This window comes from Cibotium barometz, chromosome 38, assembly GCF_041138505.1.
Source record: "Cibotium barometz isolate CiBa-2024 chromosome 38, ASM4113850v1, whole genome shotgun sequence".
In the NCBI taxonomy this organism is placed as follows: Eukaryota; Viridiplantae; Streptophyta; class Polypodiopsida; order Cyatheales; family Cibotiaceae; genus Cibotium; species Cibotium barometz.
Window position 1 is genome coordinate 12,673,559 of NC_141083.1, and position 16,498 is coordinate 12,690,056.

Below are 16,498 nucleotides of genomic sequence, written 5' to 3' on the forward strand. Positions count from 1 at the left end.
TTACTCAGTAGAAGGGCAGGACTCCTTGTTTAGCCGCCCTGTGTAGTATTTCTCTTGTCCTATGTGCTCTTGAAGATGTTGCTACCTTGCTTGGTAGAACATAGAGCCAATGGTAGAGAATATGGGCACTGAAGTCGGGCCGGGCATCAAGGCAGCTCCTTGGTGATCTACATCGACATACCATTGTTTTCTAAATGCTGAATTTCATATGCATTGGCATGGAGGATTTGGCAATGGATGCCCGTGAAGCTATGTATTGAATTTCTCCAATAGTAATACAATTTACTCAAGGGAGGGGTCGGCCGTTCCGGCTCATTGTGTGCCTCTTGTCAATTCAGCAATTTACTTCTTGTATTTGAGCAAGTGTCCTTCAAATCTTAGTGTATTTAAGTGTATTGATTAGCATTGTGTTCAACCAAGTTACATTGGTATCAGAGCATACGGTTCTCTTTCACTTCTATCGTGAGAGACGATCACCGTGAACACTAGCTATCTCTACACTTAGAACATTATGGACAGCCATACAATGAATGTTGGAGATGCTAATACAAGTGGCAGGGACAATGAAATGCATGCCTCCAATGCTTTACAGGATGAGCAAACTCATGTGGTGCACAATAGGGAACATGAATATGTGGGACAGCCGTCTCGTGGCAAAGAGAAGATGCAAGAAGAAGAGTCCATAGTCTTGAGAGCTGAACTTACTCGTATGCAGGCTCTTCTCCATGCACAACAAGAAGAATTGAATCTCTATCGCCGCGAGGATCCATTGGTACATGATCGTTTGAAGGCCAAGAAAGCTGAATCTTATATGGATCATGCAATGGCAATGATTGCTCAAGAGTTGCACATGCAACCGAGGGATGCAGCACGTGCATACTTGGCTCGTACCGAGGATGCCTATGCAGAAAAGGCAACCATCCCACATGTCTTGGAATCCCCACAAGTGCCCGAACAAGAAGTTATGTCTAAGAGGATGAACCTCCATGCGATGGGAGAGGAACAATCAGTGACTTCACGCCATGCAGGAATATCTCATGTAGCCCGTGAAGGATACAATGTTTATGGCAGTGGTCAAAATGTATGTCAAATGCCATTGCCGGCTGAAAATGTACATGCACAACACATGCAACATGGGCTGCAATTTTCTGTTGGTGCAGGTATTCCGCGTATCTCTCATGCCACTCATGCCTTCGAGTGTGCTCGTGAGGGAGAAGCTATGGCTGAAAATGTATCAATGCATGTTGAGGGGCCAGCCATGCCTCATGCGTACAGGGCACATGTATCTATGCCTTATGCATCACCTTTTGGTCCAAAAATGATGCCAGTCACAGGAGTTGTCCCAATGGACAAACATGGGGGAAAACATGTTGAGATGCACACACATGCATCAAAGTCTCGTGACTTCAAAGCCGGAGACAAATCTGTGAAGTTTGACACATATCATGGAGAGTATGATGCATCAAAGGCACTTGCTTTTATTGCCCAGTTTGATATTGCTTTCAGTGATGAGGATTTCACTCAGAAATCCATGATCCGGCATGTAAGCATGTTCATGAAAGGCACTGCTGCCCATTGGTGGCTCACGGAGAAGCTCTCACCGAATCCTGTTAGATCATGGGAAGAGTTCAAGGAGAGGTTCTATGCTCAATTCTTGCCTCCCAATGCATTGAATGAGATAACAATGAAGTGGGATTGGGTAAAGCAAAATGAGGGGGAATCGGTAAATGCATATGTACAAAAGTTTTGGAAAGTGCTCTTGGAGGTGTCTCCATTTATGCATGTCACCGAGGCCGAAAGGAAGAGAAGGTTTCAATCGGGATTGCAACCCGTGTACAAAGCGGGATTACAAATGTTTCCTGGTCATAACTTACACCAATTAATCGCAGCCGCCACCGCCACCGAGCAATTGGAACTCAAATTGAGTCGATCCAATAAGGCTAAACCCTCGTTTCAAGGCAAAGAGAGGGTTGTCCAAAACCTGCAAAATGATGGACAGCCACCTAAAAGGGACCAAAACCAAGCCAAATCAGGTCCAAAAGCTGAAAATAAGTTTGCTAACAAGCGCCCTTATAAGCCGGCAAACTTTGGTCTTAGTGCTGAGAAGAAGGAGCAATATATGCGTGAAGGCAAATGCTTTACTTGTGGCAGCACTGAGCACATGGCAAGAGCATGCCCAAATAAGAAGAACAAAGCTGAAAATGCTAATGTACCGAAGCCTAATGTGCATATGGTTCCGGATGTGCAGGGCAACACTTCACATGATAGCAAAGATAGGGTTGTATGTAAAGCTTGGGGACAGCTCAAAGATCAACCTGCTTTGTTCATGTTTGATGATTGTGCATCGGAGAATTTCATATCCACTCAGATGGCAGCTGCTTTGGGTATTGAAGTGGAGGACATGGGTCCTCAAATTGAAGCAGGGGCTGCCTTTGTTGGTAGAGAAGTGCAGGTCATGCCTATTTTTGGCAAGTTGCGCATACACATTCAAGGCTATGTGGATCATGAGGATTTTCTTGTGGCGCCTTTGAATGGCTGTGATGTATTGCTTGGAAAGCCTTGGCATACACGTATTGATCCGTGCAAGGCTTACAAGACTAACAGGATCACCTTCATGCATAAAGGCCGAGAACATGTAATTGATGCTGGTGAAGAGGGTGATACCATTCCCCTTGTATCTCATGTACAAATTAAGAAAGTAATGAAAAAGAGTGTTTTTGCGTACTTGATTTTTGTACGAGATCCTATTGAGAAAACTAATGTACATGTAAACACTCTTAGTAATGATAGGCTGAAATTTTTGCAAGAGCACAATGATTGTTTTGCTGATGAGTTACCAAATGAGTTACCACCTGTACGACCGGAAGATCATCGCATTGATCTTGTGCCGGGTAGCTCACCACCTAATAGGCCAGCCTATCGTGTAAGTGCATCCCAAAAAGAGGAGATCATGAAGCAAGTGAATGAGCTTCTTGAGAAGGGTTTGGTTCAGCCAAGCTCTTCTCCATATTGTTCACCCGTCCTCTTGGTTCAAAAGAAGGATGGATCCTTTCGTATGTGTGTGGATTATAGAGCTTTGAATAAGCTTACCATCAAGAATCGGTTTCCGATTCCACGCATAGACGACATCCTTGACAAGTTGGATAGATCGGCATGCTTTAGCCGAATTGATCTCAAGAGTGGATATCATCAAGTGCGTGTAGTGCCTCAGGATGTACACAAAACTGCTTTCAGGACAGCATTTGGGCTTTATGAGTATCTTGTTATGCCTTTTGGTCTTACAAATGCCCCGGCTACATTCAATAGAATGATGGATCGCATATTCCGTGGGTACAGGAAATTTACAGGTGTCTTCTTTGATGACATCCTAGTCTTCTCGAAGACCGAAGAAGAGCATAAAGCTCATTTGGCTATTGTTTTTGAAGAGCTCCATAAGCATAAACTCTTCATAAATGCAAAGAAGAGTGAGTTTTTCTTGTCAGAGATACATTATCTTGGGCATATTGTGTCCAAAGATGGAGTGCGGATGGATCCTGCAAAGATTGATGCAATTCGGAATTGGCCCGAATTGAGTTCAGTGCATGAGATCCGCAGTTTTCTTGGATTATGCTCTTACTACCGCAGGTTCATTCGGCACTTTGCATGGATTGCTTCTCCTTTGCATGATTTGACAAAGAAGAACGCCGTGTTCAAATGGACTAATGTAGAGAGAGATGCATTCCTCGCATTGAAAGATGCAACTACTCATGGTCCAGTGTTGATCGTTCCGGATTTGCAAAAGCCTTTTTGTGTGGAATGTGATGCATCTGGAAATTGCATAGGGGCTGTCCTTAATCAAGAGGGACATGCCGTGGCTTATGAGAGTCGTAGATTGCATGATGCAGAGCTATCTCTTGGCATTTATGAGAAAGAGCTCTTGGCTGTAATTCATGCACTTACTATATGGAAACATTACCTTCTTGGGGCTGATTTCACTGTGAAGACAGATCACCAGAGTTTGAGATATTTTCTTACTCAAACTAAATTGTCAGAGAAGCATATGAGGATGGCCAATTTCCTCTCTATGTTTCATTTTCAGATCTTGCACACCCCGGGAAAGAAGAATGTAGTGGCCGATGCATTGTCATGAAAGCCGTATGTAGCAGCTATCTCGGTTGCCTCTCATGGGGACTTGTCTACCATGCGTGATTTGTATCATACGGATGCTGATTTTGCCACTATTTGGGCTGATTTGATGGCTGGTCATGCACATGCCTCATATGTGATCAAAGAGGGTTATCTCATGAAAGATAATTGCCTATGTGTGGTGTCTGACATGAGGCAAAAGGTTTTGGATGAGTGCCATGCTCCTCCATATGCTGGTCATAGAGGCATAATGCCTACTACGCACATGATTGAGCGGTATTTCTTTTGGCCAGGTATGCGGAAGGACATAGAGGCACATGTACGTGCATGTATCACCTGTCAAAAGGTCAAATTTGACAGGCAAAAGGCACCAGGTTTGCTTCAGCCATTGCCTATTCCCACGCAGCCATGGGAAAGTATTACAATGGATTTCATTATGGACTTGCCACGTACCCAACAGGGTAATGATGCAATTTGGACAATTGTGGACAGGTTTAGCAAGCAAGCTCATTTCTTGCCGGTCAAAAAGACCATCAAAGCTGAGCATATGGTCAAAATATATCTTGCACAAGTGTTCAAACATCATGGAATGCCGAAGTCCATTGTGGGGGATAGAGATCCCAGGACTACAAGTCTCTTTTGGCGGGCCTTATTTGATAATATGGGCACCAAATTGGACTTCTCATCAGCTTATCACCCTCAAACGGATGGGCAAAGTGAGGCTGCAAATTCAGCCGTGTTGGATCTCTTGAAATGTTATGTGGCGGATCAGAAGTCTTCTTGGGAGAAGTACTTACCGCTTGTGGAATTTGCATACAACAACACGGTGCATGCATCTACGGGAAAGGCCCCGTTTGAGATTGTTTATGGTAAGGTGGTTTTGCCACCCATCCTTCGCACAAAGGATGAGATATTTGCAGCTAATGAGTATGTAAGAGACTTGGATATTGCTTTTGCTCAAGTGCGGACAGCCATTGCAAGGTCACAAGACAAGCATAAAAAGGCTGCCGACAAGCATAGAAGGCAATTGGATGTTAAAGAGAATGATTGGGTATTGCTGAAATTTGAGAAAGCAAGACTTGCAAAGAGGCCTGGCAAAGAGGGTGCATATCCTAAGCTTGCAACCAGGTACTATGGACCTTTTCGAGTGATCGAGAAGATCAATGAAGTGGCTTTCAGATTGGCATTACCTAGTCATTGGCACATACACAATGCTTTTCATGTGAGTCTCCTTCGCAAGTATGTAGGGCCGGAGCCCAGTGAAATGGTCATTGAGGATCCACCAGAAGTGGATGAGCTTGAAGAGATCTTGCAGCCAGAGCAGATTGTGTATCACAAGGAACGCAAGCTTGCTGCAGGCAAAGTTGTGAGGCGTTACCTTGTGAAGTTTAAGAACTATCTTCCCATTGATGCTAAATGGGTAGATGAAGAGTTCTTCAAAGATTGCCCGCATGTGCTTCAGACATATTTGGATGCATTTCAGTTGCGGACAACTGTTTAGAAGCGGGGGGGAATGTCACCATTTGGCCACCCAAATGGTTCACTCTTGCTTTCACACTATGTACATATTGGATTGGTGTCCTGCTTATGGAATATGCCTATGCACGTGATTGACACGTGTCATGCTGTATAGTTGGATATGATATTCCGCTGGGACTTGATGTTATCATGCCCGGAATATCTGGAGGACTTGGCTTTCCGCTGGGACTTGTGCCTTTGTGTACATGCCCGGAAACGCCTGGAGGACTTGGCTTTCCGCTGGGACTTGTGCCTTTGTGTACATGCCCGGAAACGCCTGGAGGATTGGCTTTCCACTGGGTCTGGTATTGCGTATACTTGCCTGGAAACGCCTGGTCTTATATGGTTTCATGAACGGAAATTGCTCATGCCAATGCTGCATTGCATAGCATCTTTATGTGCTTGCCTGCAAATGAAATTGCATGCTGTTTTCATGCCTGCATGACCTATGTGTAGTTCCGGGCTAGGGGACGCCCGCCCGTGAACCGTGCGTGTGAAACTGTCTGCTGACATGGTTGTGTGGCATGTGAACAGGTGGTAAGTATTACCCAATCTAGGCTCAAATAGCCCTTAGGACTTAGCCAATATTTATAAGTGAGTGCGTTCCCACTTCATTAAAGTTTGGGCGCCCAAAAGTCACTTATAAATTATGACCGCTTCCAAGTTCACACTCACTGAAGTCCCGAGGCGGACAAGACTCAATGTCCAGGACCTGATCCTCCCTTTTTACTCATAAATGGGCATCTCCCCATGTCCCTTCACCTGATTAGACTCCAATTCACTTACTTATTAAGAGAAATTCGTGTTTTCTCTTCATGAGGATTTTTGGAGGCTGAAAACTCTGTTTTTCCACCATTTCTCTCCATTTCCAAGCTCTCCATAGCCATACCCAACTTGCTAGGGTGTTTTCCAAGCTTCCAAGAGTGTTTCCAAGTGCTAATCACTCTCCTACTCACTCCCAATGACTGAAATTCAGCAAAACAGCTCTCATTTTTGCTGTAATTTCTGGTCTTTTTGCTGAAAACCCTAATTTCAGCCTTCCTTTCTCAAGTTGAACCATAGGGGAAGCTTTCCCAAGGTTCCCTTCATCCTCTTGAAGACTTTTGTCGCGAAGGATTGCGGCAAATCGAAGATATCAACACTTCTAAAGCTTCCAACGCGAAGGCTTCCGCTTGCAACAACTTCTATGAAGACGGGTAAGCTAATTGGACAATGTGTTGTCATTACTTACTCAGTAGAAGGGCAGGACTCCTTGTTTAGCCGCCCTGTGTAGTATTTCTCTTGTCCTATGTGCTCTTGAAGATGTTGCTACCTTGCTTGGTAGAACATAGAGCCAATGGTAGAGAATATGGGCACTGAAGTCGGGCCGGGCATCAAGGCAGCTCCTTGGTGATCTACATCGACATACCATTGTTTTCTAAATGCTGAATTTCATATGCATTGGCATGGAGGATTTGGCAATGGATGCCCGTGAAGCTATGTATTGAATTTCTCCAATAGTAATACAATTTACTCAAGGGAGGGGTCGGCCGTTCCGGCTCATTGTGTGCCTCTTGTCAATTCAGCAATTTACTTCTTGTATTTGAGCAAGTGTCCTTCAAATCTTAGTGTATTTAAGTGTATTGATTAGCATTGTGTTCAACCAAGTTACAACAACCTAGAGTGCTAACTGGTCCCTTGTGAGCCCAAGTCCGGGACGAGTCAGCCACGGTTCCACTCTAAGCATCCAGGGTCAGGTATACAAGTCCCGTACATGATCTTGGTCAAGTGTGCGAGTCCCACACATGGAGCACTGCAAGTCCATACTATGGGTCACCCTCTAGAATGATGTAGTGGTGTATTGGACTCTACCTAGGACACCGGTCGTAGGATTAGATGTCTTGTGGCATACCTTTTTCGGTATGTGGGCCGGTAGGTAAAAGGGGCAGCCCTGTAAGCCAACCCAAAAGGGCTCAATGTCCTTGCCTACTTGAAGGGTAGTCTTGAGGGTCACCCTAGGGGCCAAAGAGGCCCCATGGCCAAGCCCAAACAGCCCATGAAGGGCTAGGCAGCCAGTTGGCCAGCCCATGAAGGGCTGGGCATGATGTCGGCCACGCTTGGAAGGCCTGGGCAACAAGGCGGCCAGACCCTAGAGGCTGTTGCCTCAGTCGGCCAGCTTGCATCAGGCCCTCAGCAGTCGGCCCGCACATGGGCAGCCATACCACAGGCGGCCAGCCACTTTGGTGGCCACATATGAAAAGGCGCCAGTTTTTGCTGTATAAGCAGGTCGTGGGAATATTTCTACAGGCCGACCCCCTCAGTAGTCCACCGACCAGCAAATAGGGGAACTATAAAAGCATAAGCTTGGCAAAAGTCTTACCATCTCATTATTCATAACTGCTGAAATGATCTAAGGACCAGTCTTGCACTCTTATCTCCACTACATTGTGCAATTGTCAAGAACCAAGGTGCTGAATATTCATTATCAAAGTATAATCCTGTCTGTAAGCTTCCGCATGTGACACGAGGGGTTCTAGCGGCTCAAGAAAGCACGCTGGGCAGATGTGTTGGCCAACCATCCTTCCGTTCGTGGTGTGGTACCACGACACATAATGGGCAGTGTGGCAACTCTTGGTTTCCAAGCGTTGGACCAAGACGGAAATCACAGATCATGGTACTCCTAGACTTCCCAGCGGTTCACCCGACACGGGCTTCAATAAGGCATCTCCCTCCCTTTCAGTACAGCCTCACCTCCTTATCTTCCACACTTTCCTAGCAGGAGATAAACCACCTCATCCAAGCGGATCTGATAGCTCTCCACACTAGAAAGACATGGTTGTCCCCAACGGAGCTCCCCACGAAATTACAGTTTTATATAGAACATTTCTTGCATGTTTTTGAGGATGGATTCATTAAAGGAGCCACATGCTTGTACGGGCATGTTCTCAATCCATACGGATTACCCTTAATCAAGCTGAGAGTTTCATCACACCCTACGTATTGAGGCTGGCAGGGCAGACGGCATTCCACGATTTGCATGACCGGAGAGATGGAGACAGAGGAGCACAATTTGTTTCAAAGCCCGTCATACTATGAGATTTCATTGCCTGTTCCAAGATGGTTTCAGGCCTCTTTCTCAAGTCATGCAGTATGAGGATCAGAGATGTTTGGCCATGTATTTACTGGAGCTCCAGAGACATTGTGGGCCTTTGGGGCATACTGAGACACCACCCCCAGGACCGAGGTCACAGGGATGCCACCTCCCAGACCTCCATCACCGCTTCTTCTCCCATCTTTCAACAGTGAAGACTATAGACCAGGCCCAGCTCATTTTCATCAGAGCCCAACCTTTTACCCGCCAGCTGTAAGTCCGTGACATACTCAGACAACATAGAGAAGTTTGACCCCAGGCCGCTGACATTGCTGCGGCTCTATGGGATATTCTAGAGGATGGTATCATTGTGTGACCACACGTCGGCATCATGTAGCACCACATGGCTATCCAATGCTTATGTAGCTATTTTTTTGCACAATTTTTTATTTTCTATGGTTCATTATCATCATGGAAACTTTATATACTACATTTGCTTTGATAGACCCTACATGCCCACGCACCTCTGACAACACAGGGATGTAGTGTTGAGGCAGCATGCTGAGAGACAGCCCCGGCTCCGACAAGACACCTCACAGAGAGCCATTACAGATTTCTTTGTGGTACACGCATCCACATTGGATTCCACTGCCCACAACAGTTCCTCTACTACGACATCAAAGCCCACCACCCGTACCCACGCTACAGCTCCCACAGCATATCTCACTCTACATAGGATCATATGTTGATCACATGTATTGTCAGATGTTTTCATTTTACTTTTTCTTTCAGTTTTCCATGGCTCAGTATATCCATGGTACCATTGTATTACTTTTGGTCTCATAGACCCTTGGGGTCTTCCGTAGACGTTAATATAACTTTCTTTCTTTCTTTCTTCACACACACAGTACACACAACACTCATATAGACCAAAGTACTTTTAATGTGGATCAACAGTCTGGGTCCAAAAGCACCTTCGATTGTTCAACATGAGTCCAACCAAAGGTTGAGAAGACCTTGCAAGCACTGCCCCATTTTCTGGAATAAAAAGACATTAGACATCACCTGTAACGAGCTGCTTGAATCAGATGGCAGATGAATTTTGCAAGACAATCATACCAGGATGCCGCCAGCTCATGACTGGAAGCCTTGCACGTGCTCGAAATGCTGCAGCCTGTTGCACCTCTTCATCACTGCAATACCCAAGGTCTACATCAGATACCCACAAGCTAAAATTCATTAGAAGTGTTAGATTTAATGAGCCCCATTAATTAATGATTTGAGAAAAATATCCACGACCAAGCTCACAGTTTACCTTATAGAAGAGGGTACTATGAATAGAGGGGGATACGTGGGAGACAAGGTGAAGCTTGAATTGGCTTCACATATACGCCAACATTGACTTGAATCTGCCAGTCTCAATCCATCACTAATGAAGCTTCCATAGCCTTTTTTGCTGGAAGAAAGATGAAGCAGCCGCAAATATTCTGCGTGCAATCGCACCCTTGGAACTGTGTTTCTGAATATAGCTGAGTTATTTGTAAAAGCATAGAGATCCCATAAATGTGCTGGATTTGTCACTCTCATTAGACCTTCACATACTGCCCTTCTCTGACATTCAAACAGAAAACAATTATTAAGAATTAGCGGCCACTTCATCCTTTTAGAAACCTTTCAAAAAAAAACTACACAAGCAAAAACAATTGCATCAGAAGCGGGCTTAAAAGGTGCCAGATGTGAGTTGCAGAATTTCCCACCCTTTAGGGGCTCATTAATGCCTGTTAACCACTATCATTGTTTTGGCCATGAGTCCTGGTCGGCCCGGAGGGCCCACATCTTTAAAAGGGGTCTTCTCGATCTCTCTACTCCAGTTGTCCCCCTTCAGATGCACTTTTTTCCATCTTCAGAAAGAATCTCAACACCTAAGCCTTACCGCCTCAAGAGTGAGTTATGGGGGTTGTAACAGCCATATTTTCGATCATGCAGTTGTAATTTGTTCTAACTCTGTTTATTATGCAAAGTCATGAGTGCCATAGAAGTCATAGTTTCAGCATGTGTACTATGTAGTCTGAATAATTCCTACTGCTCACCTTCTTCTTATACAAATAGGCCTCAAGTTAAAACAAGGGTGGACCTAATACTGCTTGTGAGATGAGCATAGACATGAAAGTAGATCTACTAAAAGCAAACTGGCACTGAGGTCTGATATTCTTCACTTTGCATTGGCAAACTAAGAGTATGGACATGTGATTATTAAGATGAAACCTGAATGCATGAAAGGCTAAGAAAGCATACTTTGCACAAAGTGCATAGTCTTGCTTCATCAAACTACTTAGGCTTTAGATCATCAACTCAATCCACTCCATCTCAAAGGTAACAGAAAATCACCGCCTTTAAGTTTTTACAAGCTAAAAATACACCAATGTCATTAAAGAGATACAGATGAGAAAGGAGACCTGTTTAGTTCGAGGTCGAAATCCAAATGAGATGATTCGCATGTCTTTTCCTGAATTTTCAAACCCAGTAAAAACCTAAATGCACAGAAATTGAGGAGAGATTCTCAGAAACACTCAAAGGAAACTATACCAACAACTTGAAGCAGTCGCTGTGAAGCCGTTTTATCACGTGCGCGAGGAACTTGGGAAGCACGCGCAGGCTGCAGCAACATCAAGAGAATAAACCAAGCAATTAGTTTCTTCCTGAAAGGTTTGTGCACATTTGCAAAACAAATACAGACAGTACATAACTGATGCTGAAGTGTGCATACATACATACCTGTTTATTGAACTTCTCAATAGTAGCCAGAGGAATTGTACCAAGAGGAACCACCTTTCTCTGCCCTTCACTCTGTCAAAATAATTTGTTCATAATTCACTAAATCTTTACAAAATATACCCAACAAGTGGAATCTGAAAACATTATAGGTTGACAACACAACAAGACCAACCACAAATATGAGCCGATAATTTGTCACCAGAAGAGTCCCAGCTATGTCCATGTTAACCAGAACAACCCCTCTTCCCTGAAAATACATAAAATGCAGAATTAATTGAAAGATCATGCATTCACAAAGACAAAAACATGTAGCCACATCCACCTCCTTTTTTCCAGTCATCCTCAAAGCCTCTTTAATAAAAAACACGTGAATAAGATGCAGATGCATGGTGACACTCTCAAGATTCAAATTACAAAAGACACCACCAAAGAAGAAGCACCATCAAGCAAACACAAAACCACACAGCAACTAGAAAGACAGTACGATAGACCTGAAGAATAACAAGAACAAGAAGGAGCTTGTCTTGCCCAAAAAGAGGGCCTCCGAATAGTATCCATAAGCGTCAAAACATGAAAAACCATCAAATATATATGCTTTCCTTTGAAGCCCTCTTTTAACATATCATCTTGTGCACATCACATTGAACCTAGTCGATGCATTGACTGATTCAACAAGGGTCAATAGGTCAAAGGTCAACAAAGCAAGTAGTAGATTAAGCATAGAGGTAGCCTCTAACTCAGGGTTGGACAAATAAAGAGGCACATCCCCGATGAAAGGGTGTGACTCTTGAATGAATAGTTATGTCCTTTGGACGTAGAGATGTATCATTTGATCAATAGACGTGTCTTTTTGAATAGACTTGTCCTTTGGTGATGACCCATGTGACAAGGTGTGACCCTTCAATGGTGTCCTTTCAATGATTAAGAATAATTAAGTGTAATTAAAGAGATTGAGTCACAATCGTCACAAGAACTCTTGAAGTAATTTTGGGTACTATTGTAGATCTTCATCACTTTGCCAAGTAGAATCTGAGTCATCCAAATCTTTCCATTGTACCAAGAACTCTATAATAATCTTCTGTCAAGTTTCTTTCTATCGAACATCAAGAACCTTCTATGGAATCAAAGTCATGTGTTCATCTTCAATCAATCTTCTGTCGAGTTTCTTTCTGTCGAACATCAAGAATCTTCTCTGGAATCAAAATCATGTGTTCATCTTCAATCTCTAGAACATAATCTGAAACGTCTGGAACAGTAGAATCTCCTTGTACAAACTTCTTGATCCATAATGTGTGAAAAGTCAGATTAATTTTTCCCATGAAGGTAGTATCCAACTTATAACTCAAAGGAGAATTCTTCTTAATACTTTGAAAAGGACCATAGTAACGTGGTCTTAACTCCGGAAAAATTAATTTCACTATTTTATATCGATGAGGAGCGACGAACAAAAGAAACATATCACTTTTTGAAATTCATCGTATCGGCAATGTAAATGGAAGGGAAACTGTAACACAGAAATCTTATCAATCATGAAAACTGAAAATACACATAAGCATGCTAGATAAAGGAAGATGACAACTCTGCACTATCACCAGACTAGGGGCCAGAAGATGGGCTGACCCCCCCTCCCCCTCTCTTTATGGTTAGATTACCAAAAAGGAGTCTACTTCCAAATACAACTTCACGGGTGCCCAAGGATTCTCCTTTGGCTAGCACCTTTCTCTTCCAGTACAGTATGAAAGCAAAACAAACACATATGCAGAATTTGTGCATGTATCTTCAGCACAAGAGGGCACTTCCGGCATCAAGCACATGCAGGACAACTATGGACAACCCATAGCACTCCCACATCAGCCCGGAACAACCCTGTATCTTCACCTTCCTCCTATATGGCTCACAAGACAAGTCGACCAGCTGTGAGAGGCTATTTTCAGCAATCGACCAGCCCTCAGTGGCCACAAAAGGAAGCGACCAGCAACAGTACATGAGCAGGTAAGTCTCCGACCAGCAGAGAACCCGTCCAGCCAGAATTGACCAACTCTTTCCCTCTTTTTATGACCTGTACAGCTGCTTTTCAGTGCTGTAAAACAGTCGGCCAGCAGTGAGAGACATGCAGGAGGAGTCGGCCAACATCTCTCATACATCTAGTGAGCATCTGTCGCGGTAGATAGTTGTAGTTGGCTGCCAGCACGCTGAAAACCAGTCAACCAGCTCTCCTCCACACCAAAAAAGCATGTGCCTACCTCCAATCTGGAGTTCCCCTCAATAATAGAGCTTTTCTGCCAATAATAGCTCAATCGTGTGCTTTTCTGGTCCAGAAGGAGGCGCCTACAAGGGTTTGGTACAAATCAGGTCCGGTGCCCACTTTATGGCTGCCACCTATATTAAATAAGTCCCGTCTAGTGTGTACAACTTATAAGTTGTCCGCTCACTTGTAAGTGTGTGTGAACCTACACCCATAATTATTAGTTTGTGAAATCATAAAGCTGTAAATTGGGCTTTTGGGGACACTTACCACCTGCAAAACACATGTAGACCACCTGTCAGTCCCAAACAGGTGTGCACATACACGTCCATAGGGTGCCCAGGCGTCCCTGTTCCCATGGACAACGCACGCAAAAATCTCAGACATTGTCCAAGCAAACAAGACAAGTCATCCAAAGGTAAAATCAAAGTCATGCACACACATGAGTGCAACTAAACTGAAGAAACACCCATCTGCTCAATTGTATCAGTTAAAATGTCCAGGGCTCATGATCCTTCCAGAACCTTCCCAGAACATAAATACAGAAAATCTCCAGGATAGCTAATCCCAGGGAATCACATCATGTCAGGCTCCATGAGCCATACATGTACACCATGTCAAGCCCCACAAGCCACACATGTACCATCATGTCAAGCTCCATGAGCCACACATGTACCATCATGTCAGGCTCCATAGGCCACACAGACACACCATGTTAAGCTCCACCAGCCATACATGTATGTCATGTCAGGCTCCACATGCCACACATGAGCAATAGAAAAACACAAGCTGTGGGAAATTTTGTGACTAGTCTCCACACGCCACACATGAGCAGAAGAAAAATAGAAGCTGTAGGGAATTGTATGACATTCCCCTCGGCTTCTAAGCAGTTGACCGCAACTAAAAAGCTTTCAAATAGGCCTTCAGAAGCTTTGGATAATCCGCAAAATAATCTTGGTCCATCCATTTTGCATCCATAGCTAAATAGTTTTTAAACTTCACAAGATACCTGCGTACTAGCTTGCCACCTGCATGCTTACGCTCCTTATAAAAAACTATCTACTCGGGTTGCAATACCTCCTCAAGTTCATCCACCTCTGGTGGATCTTCCAAAACTAGTTCCATAGGAGGTGGTCCCACATAGGGCCTCCGCAAACTGACATGAAATGCATTATGTATTTTCCAGAGATCGGGCAATACCAATCTATAAGCCACTTTATTTATCTTTTGCAAGCTCATAATACCTGTTTGACAGCTTAGAAAATCGGCCTTCTTTGCCTGGCCGCTTCCGAAGACGTGCTTTCTCAAGCTTAAGTAATACCCAAACACCTTCCTTGAAAATAATCTCTCACCTGTGCTTGTCAGCGGCCTTTTTTTTTTTTGCTTAGCTTGAGATCTTTCTATGATTGTCCGAACCTATGCAAACGCAGCATCCAAATCTCGGAAATACTCATCTCCTGCAAAGATTTCATCTTTTGTTCGTAAGATAGGTGGAAGCACCACCTTGCCATAGAATATCTCAAACAGAGCCTTATTTATTGAAGAATGCACAATGTTATTGTACGCAAAACTCAACCAATAGCAAGTACTTTTTCCAATCTGACTTCTGCTCAAATACATAACATTTGAGCAAATCAAACAATGCCCGCCAAAATAAATTGGTTGTCCGAGGATCTCTATCCCCCACAATAGACTTGGGTATGGCATGATGTTTGAAAATCTGAGCCAAGAACAACTTTGCCATGTGCTCTAGCTTGATTGTTTTCCTCACAGGAATAAAGTGTGCCTATTTGCTAAAGCGATCTATGATAGTCCATATAGCATCATTACCATGTGCCAATCTCGGAAAATACATAATGAAATCCATGGCAATGCTTTCCCATGGTTCCTAAGAATGGGTAAGGACTGCAGCAAACCAGGTGTCTTGTGCCTGTCAAACTTGACTTTCTGACACACTAGGCACTCTCGCACATAAACTTCAATATCCCTGCATAAAGCTAGCCAAAAGAAATATCTTTCCAAAGCCTATGTAGTACCCAGAATACCACGATGAGCTGCATATGGAGGAGCATGACACTCTTTCATAACCTTTTGGCGCAAACACAAATACTGTTTTGCATCATCAGAAACCCATCTCGAATCGAATAAGATAGGACAACAGTACCATCATTCAAATTAGCCCAGATAAGCTGAAAATCGATATCCAAAGCATACATATCCCGCATCGCTGACAAGTCCTGATGATAAGCGGTCACTGCATGCACTTGAGGCCTGCGTGACAAAGCATCCACTACCAAATTCTTCTTGCCCTTGCCCACCTTAGATGCTTTTATGAGAGTTTAGGCTGTCTGAGAAAGTGCCGTAAACTCTGATGATCTGTTTTAACCATAAATTCAACCCCCAAAAGATAATGCTTCCATGTTTGAAGGGCATGAATAACGGCTAACAACTCTTTCTCATAGACCTGTAAATACAATTCTGCACATTGCAGGCAACGGCTTTCAAAAGCCACTACATGTTCCTCTTGATTCAAGACAACCCCCAAACAATCTCCACATGCATCACACTCGACCACAAAAGCTCTATGTAAATCTAGAATAATAAGAACATGCCCTGAGATGATGGCATCCTTCAACTTTTGGAAAGCTATCTTTTCTAGATCAGACCAACGGAATGCCACTTTCTTCTTCGTTGAATGATGCAACGGAGAAGCCAAGAAAGCAAAGTATCGAATAAATTAACGATAGTAAGAGCATAAACCAATA

The 16,498-nt window shown here is 43.8% G+C and overlaps 1 protein-coding gene across 1 annotated transcript in view; it reads right to left on the reverse strand.

Annotated features, from left to right (window-relative positions):
* Positions 1-16,498, reverse strand: part of LOC147616361 (phosphatidylinositol-3-phosphatase myotubularin-1-like) — an 89,445-nt gene that overhangs the window by 53,154 nt on the left and 19,793 nt on the right. Inside the window, exons 3-9 of the mRNA XM_086777417.1 lie at positions 11,661-11,735; positions 11,489-11,560; positions 11,300-11,369; positions 11,170-11,219; positions 10,029-10,324; positions 9,833-9,906; positions 9,688-9,751 (exon numbers count right to left, since the gene is read on the reverse strand). Coding sequence (XP_086633543.1) covers positions 9,688-9,751; positions 9,833-9,906; positions 10,029-10,324; positions 11,170-11,219; positions 11,300-11,369; positions 11,489-11,560; positions 11,661-11,735 — 701 coding nt within the window. The remainder of the gene's footprint in view (positions 1-9,687; positions 9,752-9,832; positions 9,907-10,028; positions 10,325-11,169; positions 11,220-11,299; positions 11,370-11,488; positions 11,561-11,660; positions 11,736-16,498) is intronic.